The 14,126-nt window shown below is 36.3% G+C and overlaps 1 protein-coding gene across 1 annotated transcript; it reads right to left on the minus strand.

Annotated features, from left to right (window-relative positions):
• Positions 1–116: 116 nt before the first annotated feature.
• On the minus strand, positions 117–13,455 carry LOC130413749 (transmembrane protein 255B). The gene is made up of 9 exons (XM_056739164.1): positions 13,063–13,455; positions 12,040–12,182; positions 11,823–11,885; positions 6,318–6,407; positions 3,881–3,961; positions 2,521–2,606; positions 2,278–2,437; positions 2,049–2,198; positions 117–562 (listed from the first exon to the last, which is right to left on the minus strand). Exons 1-9 carry the CDS (start codon positions 13,112–13,114, stop codon positions 347–349), a joined length of 1,041 nt encoding a protein of 346 aa, XP_056595142.1. The 5' UTR covers positions 13,115–13,455; the 3' UTR covers positions 117–346.
• Between the last annotated feature and the right edge of the window lie 671 nt (positions 13,456–14,126).

Raw genomic sequence — 14,126 nt, forward strand, 5'->3', positions numbered from 1 at the left:
CACACGATTAGGTAGAACATCAACACGACTGCACGATTCAATATAACAGACAGAGCCAGGAAGTGATGTCATCACACGAGTTAACATCTATGTTGTTTATGTACTTTGTGTTTTAATGCCACATAAACTTCAGTTATGTGACTGTCGAGACCATTTTGCTGATTTTTACGCACACAAACTGCAGCTCACAGTTGCTCTACACTAAATTCAGAACACTTAACATACAAAACAGTAACATACAGTTTAGCACTAAATAACATCATTTGAGAATAACTGCGATCACAATGAAACGGCAGCATGGTCACAAACCCTCAACGTTCATTATCAGAGAGGTGAGTCAGAGGTTTTAACAGGCGTAGGGTGGAGGCTTCTCGAAGGGCCCTAAAGAGTGCGGGTAGAGGCTAGGTGCGTTTGGAGTCAGCATGTAGCCGCCGGTGTCCTGAGATGTGGATTGGGATGGTACCGCTGGGTTTCCGGTCTGGGCGGAAGCTTGAGGCTCGTCTGCGGTGGGGGTGTCGGCGTTCGGCTGAGCTGGGGTCAGCGCTGGATAGTTATTCATGTGCTGAGAACGCAATCCAGGGAAAGAAAGACAAGTCACAGTGAAATAAAGCCACAGAAAAAGTTAGAAGACCATTTTAATATTATTTTCCGGATTTACCACCTATGTGTTTGGGTGAAATGATCATTTTTGTTTCATTGTGTTAACTAATAACAATATTTCTCCAAAATTTCAGATAAAAAGATGCTTTGTTGTTTGTGAAAATGAAAACTGGAGAAACAGGTGAAAATAACAGAAAAGATGCTCTGCATTTCTTCACAACTCAAATACTGCAAAAACAAAACAAGTTCATATTCACTTTAAGGCAATACAACAGCAGTGTTGGGTAAGTTACTCTGAAAAGTATTTAATTACTAGTTAGTAATTACATATTCAATAGTATAATTAGATTATTGTACAAGTTACTCTCTTCAAAAAAAAATTAATTACTAAATACTTTCTATATACCATATCAACGTTGATTAGATAGACAGGATCAAGGATAGACATGAAACGACTCTTAATGAACTCAAATAGATAATATACAACTACTTAAAGTTCTCTTTTTAACTTAAGTTTTATTTATGTGACAAAGATACATTAACGCATGCATTTTAAAGTTAGACTTTGAATTTTAATGTCAATTCCACTATTGTATACATCACCCAGTATTTAGTTCAATTACATCCAAAGTTACTTATTAAGTTGCAGAAAAAACAAAGAGTAATCCCTTACTTTACTTTTTTAAGGGGAAAGTAATTAAATTACAGTAACTAGTTAAACCCAACACTGTACAACAGTGACAAAACAGTGACAAAACTTAAGATGAAATAAAATACTGAATAAATTTCTATTGATGTATTAGTTGTTAGAATAGGACAATATCTGACTGAGATTCAATCGATTAAAACTCAGGAATCTGAGGGTGCCAAAAAACTAAATATTGAGAAAATTGCCTTTGAAGTTGTTATTCAGGGGCACTGTGACAGGCCATCCACTCACAAAAATAAAGTTTAATATATTTAAGGAAATTTACAAAATATTTTCACATTTACATTAATGCATTTGGCAGACACCTTTATCCAAAGCGACTTACATTGCTTTATCCTATACATTTACACATAGGTATTTGCAATCCCCTGGGATCGAACCCACAACCTTGCTCTTACCACTGAGCTACAGGAAAGCTTTGTGATCCAGGGTCACATATATCTATTTTTATATAATGACATAAATTTTTATCCTTTTTTTTCATGTGTCTTGTCATGCTCAGTCTTTCACATCGCTGTTGGATGACTTTGTCACTTCTGAGGATTGATTTAGTTGAAATTCGACAGACGCTGGACAGGAGTGGTCACAATTTATCTAGAAATGCTGATTTAATAAACATTTGGAAGGGTCTCTTTATTTTTACTGTGGCTATATATTCATGCACGAAATGAAATTGCACTCTATCGAACACACACAGAAAGACGGACTTAAATTTTTGAAGTTAATAAGACGCCCTCACCTGCATGGGCAGACTGTAACTGGGGTATCCCGGTAGAGTTTGTCCAGAGGGGCAGAAGCCGCCGTATGCGATCATGTGTTGGTTGGGGTTATACATTATGTGAGGGGCTGGAGGAGGACTGGATGATATTTGACTGTGAGCGGCAGGATTCTGAAGACACAGATATACACAATCGGTTCACTTGACTAAACTGCGTCATTTGGGAGGAAATCTTCAGCGGCTCACTCACCAGGCCTTTAAAGGCTCCAAGGATGGCTGCGGTGATTATGCCCAGAAACACACCTAGAACGTTTAGTGTAACACAAACCCACAGCAGCCGGTACAGATACACAACATCCCAGCAGCTCCTCACACCCGTGAACTGATAATAGTGCACTTGATAATCGATACTGAGCACACACACAAAATAACACAGTGATACACATTGTCACAAAAGAAGCATCAATCAAAGATCATCATCTTATAACTTCACCTGTCACAGGTAAGTAAGTCACAGCAGTAACAGGTGTTGCTCCTCACTTTCAGTTTACAATTATTACCATACGACTGACAGTTTACCTGGAGCGAGAGAGAGAGAGAGAGAGAGAGAGAGGGGAATAATTTATAAGATACATTTTTTTATTGAGCATTCCAATTAATATCAATTAAACAACAGTTGGGTTGTTTTGATTAATTAATAATAACAAAAAAATAAAGCTAACTTATACAATAAAGCAATAGAAATAGGATAACGTAATAAAAATATGATTTTTTACATCTTTGAAAATTTGTTTTTTTAAATTAACTCTTAAATTATAGCTTTGTTATTTATCATTCCTAAACACAATTTCATTTCTATTTTATTATCAAATTAATTTCACATATCATTCTGGTATTTTATAAACAGTGTTAGGTGTGATGAAGTACTGAGAAAAAACTGTATTTATATTACTTTATTCCTAAAAACAAAAAAAAAAAAGAGTAATTTTCATTTGAAGTCATTTAAAAACATAATACTTCTTGCACTTGCATCACACTTGCAGTTCAACAAATCTGTATAAAACATTTAGGTGGGATTGCCTAAAATTGAGTTAAAACGCACTGCACATTCGCTCGTTTTGTTTAAATGTATATGAAAATATGTGTCGAAAAGTGAAAATATTAAATGGAAAAAAATCCCTTTCAATAAAGTTAACATTGTAAACCCCAGTTCCAATTAAGTTAACTTTGATAGATTTCAAAATATTTGTCAAATTTAATTTAATATTACAAGAAATAATTTGTATTAAATAAATAGTGAGTGATTTCAATACATAAATTTGACAACAATAAATTAAAAACATAATTAGTTATTCATTGCTGTATATTTTTATTTAGCTTTTGATTTTGAAAGCAACTTGCACTAGTTTTAATTTATAATCATATCATTTATCCATTGGATGTGATGTATATAATTGACCAGCAGATGGCGCTCTAAAACCAGACACATGAGCCCGCGGCAATCATTCAAACACTAGTGACCTTTCTCTGTCTGCAAACAGTTCTAAAAGAGACCATCAGAGCCCAAAGAGCCTCCTGGCCGAATCTAAAAGATTCCTGTCACTGATATATAAAGCCAAAGTTTGTCATTAAGTTAAGAAAACACATTGAAGGTGGACATTCAACTTGCTCTCAAAAAACGGCTTCGAAAGTTTTAAAGTATGGAAGAAGAGGACTTACAAATAGAGAACCATAGAAACATCCACAGTGGCATCCACAGTAGTGTATATATATATTGGAGTAAAACTACAGAAAATAAGCTGGCGATGGTAACTCTTCCTATGATCCTCAATCCAAAATAATGTGACACTCACCTCTGTGTAATAGTTCTCGTATCCATAACCCGAAACACTGGAGAAAAACTCACAACGGCCCTCCATGAGGGGTCTCCTGTCCTGGAACATAAACAAGACAGACAGAGTTACTGATACATGATTAAAAAAGTAAACTTTTAATATCAGTATTTCAGTATCGCTGAGGATTGTGATGTACGTTCAGCTCCGGCCTTCAAGATGCTGAACAGCAATAATCAACACAACACTAAGAGTTAAACCTCCAAAGCCCTGCAAGTGATGTATAAGTGTGTTTTAATGTAAATAGCAATCTTATAAAATTATTACAACTTCATTTACAACATCACTGCCGTATTAATCCTTCATCAAGGACGGCTGAGACGTCAAAAGGTTGTTTGGATTGTTATCATCACATGAATGGATGGTTGTCGGCAACGGCTCATTCTAAGCGTCTGTTAATAAACCAAAACCTTTAAAATCTCTCAGGTATGTCTAAAATCTCAATTGTGTTCTTCATTTATATTTGTGGTCTGGAAATAACTGTTTACTGGCACAACGTGCCTTTAATGAGAGTTTATAATGTTGTTAAACTCCCAGTCTCAGAACTCGTATTTTTATATTTAATAATGAAATATTTTCTGAACGTGAAAACATAAAATTGAATGCATCATCCGTCAATAAAAGCTGAATGTAAGAGTGACAGACTCATATATCCTCTGTGAGATAAACCTGTGCAGTCCCGTGTGTCTCACAAGAGAAGATATCATCATTACCGCCGTCATCCTCGTTCACAGCGGACACGTAAATCATGTCATTCACCTTAAACTTCACTTCTGACTGTCCTTACACACGCTCCTCTGATTCTGAACAAGAAACCTTGTCTTTATCGTCATCTACTCTAAAAATTCTTAAAAAGTAATTAACCAATCATATTAATTTAGCAAATAATAACAAGAATGAGTATGTGTGTATGTGTGCTGGAGATGATGACATTTGATTTTAGGAACGCAACATTTCCCCTTCATTCATTATATCCTGAATTATTATTTTTTGAGAAACCTCTGAATTAAATGTGGTTCTGAAAAATGTTATTAGGCTATTTAAGACTTAATAACAGGATCATGCAAATTGCAGTCTGTTTTGTTTTAATAAGCTCTTTCAGATAGCAGATGTTTGCATGACATCTAAATTTTAATCAAATTTACAAAAAGGATTAAGTTTAAAAAAAATGGTTCTTAGAGGAGTAGTTCCCTATTAAACTTAAATTTCAACAAGTTTGCATTCATCTGACTCTTAAACGTATCGTGTTACCTTCTCCAGACAGTATTAAAGGAGTAATTCACTGTCAAATTAAAATTTCATTTTCACTCATCCACATGTCATATAAGCCGTCCGTGTGTATACTTTTTACAAACTGAGAGGCTTACAAATTAGTCATCTTCCAAGAAAACTAAAAAAATATATAATTGTTAAACATAAATATATGGCAGCCTTATCCGTCAGCTGGTGTCGTGTAGAGCCTTTTGAAGCCAAGAATAAGAACCCTGGAAAGCTTTCCTCAAACACCTACATTTGAATTCGACAGAAGAAATAAACACTGGACGGCTAGTATGACATGTGGATGTGTGAATTATCATGAAATTTGAATTTTAGTAAATAATAAAGTGAAACTTCAATACACGATACTTTAGCCAGATATATGCAAACTTGAACAAGTTTTGTTCTGTTCCTGTTTTGTTTAAATATGTTTTATTTGATTTGTGTAGTAATGTAGTACAATATTTGCATGTTGCCTGAAAGACACGATAATAATGTACACCTACAATCCATTCCATTCCATTTCATTTTCTCATTTTCTACCGCTTATCCGAACTACCTCGGGTCACGGGGAGCCTGTGCCTATCTCAGGAGTCATCGGGCATACACCTACAATCATTTTACCAAATTTATTTTTTTTTTACAGATATTGAATGCATTTTTGAAATACGGTAAAAAACGTAAAATTAATACAGCAAACTCACAAGAAAAACATGTAATAAAAAACGGTTATTTTACAGTTTATTTTTGGTGCCCCAGGTGCCTGAAACTTTCCTTCTTTTTCTCTAACAAGAGATCATTTATTTTTGAAATACGGTCAATCTACTGTAAAATTACAGAAAAATGGCGAGCACAATTGATTTTATATCCTTATATCCAGTAATTTTACAGGATTTTTGAATTATTATTTTACGGTATATTTCTGCCAAGAAGATTTCTGGGTTTTTTTAAGGAAAAAGTTTTGTATTTTGTAAATTCAGCTATTATTGTGTTATAGATTGTTCAGGTCAGTACTCTTTTCAGCTCTTTTCTTATATACATTATGCAAACATATGAGCAAAACTGGTAATATTCTACTAACTGAAAAAGAGAAACATATGAGCAATAACATTCTTTCTGAATGTGTTAGCAAGATACTCACGATGAACTCGGCCGCAATGATGCCATCGATGATCGCACAGAGAAAAGACGATATGACGCCAAGACTGATGAAAATGATTGATGCCACCAACTATGAGAGAAAACAACAAATACATTGTTTGAATAATTCACTTGAATGTCATATTTAAAGAAAATGAAGGCCGCTTGGAGGACCAGGCAAGAAATATCATATTGTATAGCTGAAGTTAGGGCTTGAGATTCTCAAATGCTGTACAATTAAATATTGCCTTGTTTTTAATGTACAGCAAAATATCTGCAGATACTGTAAACTCACAGCATAAATATATAAATAATACTTTTCTTTCTAGTATTTAATAATTGGCAATGTCTCTCTCTCTCTCTCTTGATACTTCGGTGTCTGTATGCGACTGCAGTAATAAAGTAAATGTACAGCTGTAACAGCCGAGCCCGCTGGCACAAGGCTTTATGGGTAATTGATTCTCCTGTGGACCACAGGAAGGTTAAAGAAGCGCTGTAGTGTACACACTAGGTCATTCTCGACTGATAACGCACACATTCACACAAATAAGCACACTGTATGTGTATATATTCGTACGTGTCTCTCCATCACAGTCACTAGACGTAAATCTTTCCAATTACTCAAAGTTTATTAAAATGATATTTTCACTGGATTTTTTCTTTGTAACCCTAATAAAAATCACGTCATGTGACCTGCAGAGCTATGGATATTCCAATAAAAAATTGAAATATTTGTCTGTGGTCTCTTTCTTTTACACAAATTCAACTTATATATTAATCTACTTATTACTCTTTAACTTTAGGTGCCTTTGCGGTACCATGAGTCTTTATGATGCAGGCTTGGTTTTCTGTGATCATCCGAAAAGATTATGAATCAAATCCTATTTCCTTTTTGTTGAGGGAACCAGTGTCACCTGAACTTCCAGAAAACATCAAAAAATCATCACTGCAGACCTCGATATTTAAAATACACATATTGTAATAATAAAAGAGGAGCTTTCAAACACACATGACGGCAGATTCAATCTCATTTGCTCTATGAGACGTTCAAGATGTTCTAAGCAACACGACACGTTAAACATGCATGTGTATCCTCCATCTCAGGGTTCAGTAACTGAACACCGTCTCTCTGTTCACCAAACTCCACCCGTGAGCCAATGACTTCATTAGCTATTAAACACACACACACACAATATGACATCACACAAACAATGATCGCGCACATTGTTGATGAACAGGTTAACACACCGTAGGCATGAGTGATGTTTGTTACTGCTCTTGTTCTCTCTCAGTCTGAAGGTGACTGTAATATATTTTCTCAAACATCTCTATCTTCACGTTTCATTTCATTGACCTCTAAACTCCCTGTCGACAATGTTCTGCTCACTTCCTCTCATCCGCGAGGGGGTCAGAGGTCACTGTACTGTGTCTTGGGCGATCTGATCTCGCTGAGGCGGCAGTGATACGGGCTGGTGCACATTAATACCTTCACCTGAGCAAAGAGATTGGGTTTACAGTGCCGTGTGTGTCCGTTGTGTGCGTCTTGTGCATGTACGTAACTACCGAGTCTACACCGGACGCTGTGCAATGCGACACGACAAAAGAGAGTAGAACGTATTAGAACCCATCATAATTTTACAATTTGCCCACAATGGATGCGTGGTGCCATTGTGGCACCATTGCCCACATGGTGTCTACACCTTGTCAGGTGTAGACACGACGGTGTCACAAGTTGACTATGTAGTCAGTGGGCTGTTAAACGGACAAGTTTACGAAAAACACACAGACGTGCTTAAATTTGTTGGTACAAAAAAATCAAGGAATGCACAATATTCTCTGTAATAACATACATTAATACAACAAATGAAAATGTCATGGACAAAAGTGATGAGAGCCCTAACCTAATATTTTGTTGCACAACCTTTAGAGGCGATCACTGCAAGCAAACGTTTCCTGTAGCTCTCAATGAGACTTCTGGAGCTGTTCACAGGTAGTTTGGCCCACTCTTCCTGAGCAAACTAATCCAGCAGTCTCAGGTTTGGTGGGTGTCTTCTCCCCACCTGTAAGTTTCAGCATTTTCGATGTTCGATAGGATTCAGACCAGGCCAATCTAGATAGTCCAATGTTTCGTTCTTCTCCATTCTTGGGTGATTTTCGCTGTGTGTTTTGGGTCATTATCCTGTTGGAGGACCCATGACCTGCGACTGAGTCAGAGCTTTCTGACACTGGGTAGTACGTTTCGCCACGTTTCACTGGAGGTGTGGTGTTCACTTCTTTGAAAGCTTGATTTTTCGAAAGCTTGATGTGACTTGCCAAAAAGCTCCAGTTTTGACTCATCTGTCCAAAGGACATTCTCCCAGAAGGATTGTGGCATGTCAAAATGAATTTTAGCGAATTCCAGTCTGGCATTTTTATGTTTTTTGGGGTTCAGCTTGTATCTCTTTGGCAGTTATCCTTGGTACTTTGTCTTCCATTCACACTATCCTTCTGTATAATCTGGGGTCGATTTTCCTCTTGCGGCCGCGCCCAGGAACGTTGGCTACAATTCCATGGACCTTATACTTCTTAATTAAATTTGCAACTGTTGTCACGGGAACAAACCCCGTGTTTTCCTAGTCCTGGGCCGGTTCATTGTTTATTCTTGTATGCTGTAGTCTGTACATTGCATGTTTATGCCGTCTCAAGCCTTGTCCCTGTTTGCTTATTGCTGTGTGTATCGTGAGTTTTTGTTACCTTGTCTATTCGTGTCTTGCCTGTCCTCGATGTTGTGTCGACCCGTTTGGACTTAGTTTTTGTTGTGTAGTATTTTGTCTAGTTTAGTCTTTTCCCCTCGTGGGTTTTGTTTTGCTTGTTTTTTTGTTATAATATCTGTTTACCCGGTTATCCCCGTGTCTGCCTGCAATTGGGTTCTTCTTATCAGAACTGTGACACACACAATGATACCAAAGAGCATGACCGGATTAAATAGACTGAATGACTGATGACAAGATTAGATACATGTGTGATACTACTTAAAGAAACATATTTGTTTGAAGTATCGCTAATCAAATGATGTATGATCTTTTCTAAAGGGTACCAACAAATGTGTCCTGACCCTTTTAGAATATTTTTGTAGAATAAGCAATAATTCATCTCTTTCAACAGCTTTTTTGCTTTATTCTATGACACACCAAACGCATGCAAGTATTCATGATACAAAAGCCAATAATTTCATCACTACAGGATGAATGAAGCATTCTTCAATGAGCTGTAAGGGTACCAACAAATTGGCGCACTTCTGTAACATACTATGCAGTATTTTTGGGTCAACATCTGCTTGACAAACAAAAAACACCTTTTTATATTTTAAGATTACCGTGGTTTTATTATGGTAAATAACTAAAACGGTAAGAACGAGATTTGTTTGATTTCAAATCCCATAGCCTTCGATTATGTACGATTATATGAAGCATTTAGTAAACAAAATAAACATTTTAACAAAGTACAAACAACAAAAATGGTAACGTAATTTTGTAAGAACTGCAATCAGGCGCTAAAAAGAGTGCCTGTTCGGAGTTCTTTTTGGTAACAGAATCACGCGGGGTCCAAAAGGGGACAGATTTCGAGAGAGGACTCACTCTCTTCTGTCCTATTTATAAATATAAATAAAAAACAAGCAAGAAAAATAAGTTGTGTGTTTAGGAGGGGTTCAGGTATAGAGAGAACACACATACACACATCGGACACGTTCATTAAATTTTAACGCTGTACTGGGATCAGAGCCTAGAACACATCACAACAGAACCCTAAATCACACGCAGACGACTCGACGGATCCGTTGTTATGGTTACTGCCCCAAAACTGCCATCAGCCAGAATAACACTGGTGTCGCCTTTCTGTGTGGCCACAGTAAAGACTGTGAACTTAGTCCAGAATCAACACAAGGCGGATAAAAGGAAATAAACCTTTAAAGTCCCAGTGAAATTAATAATTACAACGCCTATTTTTTCATGAAATATTGCAGCGTTTATTGTATATAGTTTATCAACGTAGGCCACTCTCTTTTAAAAATTTGTGTGCACTCGTAATCTTTAGCAAAATCTGAAAATGCACTTCCTTCCTGTAATGACGATCCGTCTTAAATGTTCCGTTAACTCCTCCCCTTCACTGTCAGTCTGCTGCCGGTATTCTTTTTCATTTTCAGTGTCAAAATACACAAGTAAAAATGATCGCAACTTCAAGTTCACTCGGACTTTCAAGTCTTCATATATGGAAATGACAGATTATGAGTTATGATACTTATCAATAAACCTGATATGAGCATCTTCATGTTTTTAGACACATAAAGTTTTTCAAATTATATTAAGTAAATAAACTACATCAAAATAAAGCTGCACTTATACGGACTAGATATAGATTTAAAGTCAAAATCCATAAAATGTGGGGGATAATATTTTTAGTCACAGAAAAATATGCTTACAATAATGATTTATAAATTTAGCTGTTGGGTATGATTCTGTGGAAAATGTGGATGATGTGACACGTAATGACAAGGATGCAAAATAAGTTTTGTTTCAAACAGATTGCAGCATTTTAGTATATAAAAAATAAAGAATGTGACAAACAATGTCAAGGCTGTTGAAATAATGATGAAAATATGGTGTATTTTGACCTACTATGGGGAAAAGTTCATACGGGGCCCTGCTTGAGTCAACAAAGGAATAGCAGATGATACGGTGATCTGTTAAATCAAGTTACATCATTATTAATACATGATCCATGGAAACATGTCAATTCTACCCTCTGCCTTCTCTCGGATCAAAAATGTGCTAACTAAATATAAGTTTACTTCATCAGATTAAGTAAGCTATATTTAAGCACAGTTCAAGTATACATTATGTTGTAATTGTACTAGTATACTTCTAAGTGTATTATTTCACAACTACTAGCGACCAAACTGGCACTTTTAGGTTTATAAAAGTGTACTTTTAAGCATAAGTGTATACGTTACACACTAGTATATTTACATTAGTATTTTTTAAGAGAAGTACATAAAGTACACCCTTTATTCTACCATTTTGTAAGTACAGTATGCTGTATTTAGTTTAAAAGTAGTACACTTTTTTGTACTGGTGAACATCTCTGAACTGGATCTGAGCATTTAAACTTCAAAAGGAGAAAAAAACATGAAATCTCAGACCTATCGTTTAAAATAAACCTTCACTTCCGTTACAACCGCCCGATCCATCTGCAGCCCAATAATCTTCCAATCATCAACGCTAATCTAATTCATCCCAGACTCCACCTGAGCTCTCAGCCAATCAAATACGGCATCGCTGACCACATGCCCAATCATATCCATCGATCTGACAACGGACAGGTAAACACGGGTAAGACGATCTGAAATGTATTTTACGAGGACAAAAATAAGCAGCAACTGAAATACATGAGCCATAACTCTATTGACATGTGCCAGTAAAGAGATGCTGAAAATATCCCATAGAAATGATTTTCAAGCACTACTCACCATCGGCCTGCGATTCTCCACCAGGTTCAGACCGACGACACCCAGAAACGCTCCAAAACTCAGCTGTTGTTGACAAAAAGTGTGTGATATCAACATCTGTGACGTGTTCACATTTCTACTTAATAATGAACAGATACGGATTCAATTTTAAGCTGTAATTTGCGATGTCATGTAAGGTGATACGCGTGTTTTGGAGTATAAGTGGGATGTCACTCACTATAATGCCCGGATAGTATCCAGACACGGCCACATTATCAGTCTGAGTGGCGGACAGCAGTCCGATCACAAGAGCCAGAACAGAGAGTCCAAACAGAGAAACTGAACACCACAGAGCTGTACGACGTCTCTTTACATACTGATCTGAAGAAACACACACACAAGTGTCAAATCGGGAAGAACAAAAATGATCGACACTGGACGTCCCACATTATAAATCAATCTGAAACATGACTGATGTCGACGGGACAAAAATGACACAACCCTCAAAACACTTTCATTAAGTGATGGGAAATACTATAATGTTTATTTAAAGTTCCTTTGCTGTATGAAGACATTCAAAAGAATGAATTAATGTACAGCATCTCTAAAGAATAATAACACATAATTCACGTGAGGGAAAATAAACTTGGATTATTTTGCATAAATATGGTGTTGTACACTATAGTATTTACTATAGTCACCTGTGGTTAAACGTAGTAAACTGTATTAAGTTATAATAATTACAATATAGCTAATGTATAGTAAATTAATAATCTGTAGTATATTTTAATAACTTTCACTATATTATGGTTAAAAAAACGCTAGTACTTTAGTTAATCCTAGATTAATTTTTTCACGTTGTTTATTTAAAACATAATAGTTAATACAAATAATAAATTAACCGGGTGGGAAAACTTCATTCTTATGTGTTCAAACCACAACCTATTTACATGAATAAACTTTCAGATACAATAAACTTTCATTATACAATATTTTATGCATTATTTAATTGTACACCATATACGAAGAGCTTGAGATAAAATAAAAAAATCATGTTTTTTATTGTGCATTCAAATTAATATTAATAATACTGCATTTGGTTTGTTTTGATTTAAGACATAATAACTAAATAAATACAGCTATCTAACACAATAAAACATGATAACATAATAAAAAACATGATTTAAAATAAAGAATTAATATTGATATTAACGTTGATAATTCTCTTCGTATGGTAACATGGTAATAGCTGTAAACGCACCTGCTGGATCCGCGGTGTCCGCGTGCGTCTGCGGCGCAGGCGTCTGCTGCATCGCGTCTGATGTTTAATCCGATCACTGGTGAAGTTTATTATCAAGACTTTGGGTCTGATAAACCCCGCGCAGCTCCGCTCGTTCGCGCGCGTTCATGTGAAGTGCGGAGCTGCGCGAGCGACAACGACGCTCGATTTCACCACAAAAACTCGCGGCTGCGATCGTGATGACGCATCATCGGAGCAGCGATGCGAGCGTTATTTTTAACGCGCGTGTTTCTAGGCACCAAGTACAGAAAAACTCATTCAGACCTAAGATCTTGATACACCTGTTAAGTTAAAGTCCCAGTGAAATAAAAAAGTTAATGATTTTTTTCATGAAATATTGCAGACTTTATAGTAAAGAGCTCATCAATGTGCGTCATTTTCTTGGTAAAATTAATGTAGCGTCATTATGTTCAGTTAAAATCTGAATTTGCACTTCCGCCCTGAAATGACTGTCCATCTCAAATGACGTAATTTAGACGGCTTGGGCGGAGCATCCGTTAACTCCTCCCTTTCAACAGTCAGTTGGCTGCCAGTCTCATTTCAAAATGCAACAGCTGTTTTTACATCCAATCAATTCGCAGTGAAAAACGCACTGATTTTCTCCTTTGAAATTCCTTTTCGCTCGGAAAAGTCAAAACGATCGCCACTTCCGGTTCACGTGATCTGTAAAATAATTATATATTAAACTAGCTGCTGGGGTGTTTTGGGGGTAGTAGGGCAGGTAACAGACATAACAATTTTTGGTTCTTAAACTGCTCAGATCAAAGATATAAAATTTAACATCCCAAGTTATTACCACCAACTCACCGCCATAAAAAATCATGGATGCCTCAAATTAAACGTTTATTATTTCTAATAATCATTTTATTGTTCTGTGAATGCATTACTTGTATTACTAATTGTAGTGGAGTTTTAAAAGATGGAATATTATCGCGCGAGTACACCAATTCTAGCCTAACCGTGCGTTCACACCGCCAAAGACACTCACAACGAAGCGAGGCGATGTCGCTGTGCGTTCAGACCAC

Source organism: Triplophysa dalaica, chromosome 2 (assembly GCF_015846415.1).
Source record: "Triplophysa dalaica isolate WHDGS20190420 chromosome 2, ASM1584641v1, whole genome shotgun sequence".
Lineage (NCBI taxonomy): Eukaryota > Metazoa > Chordata > Actinopteri > Cypriniformes > Nemacheilidae > Triplophysa > Triplophysa dalaica.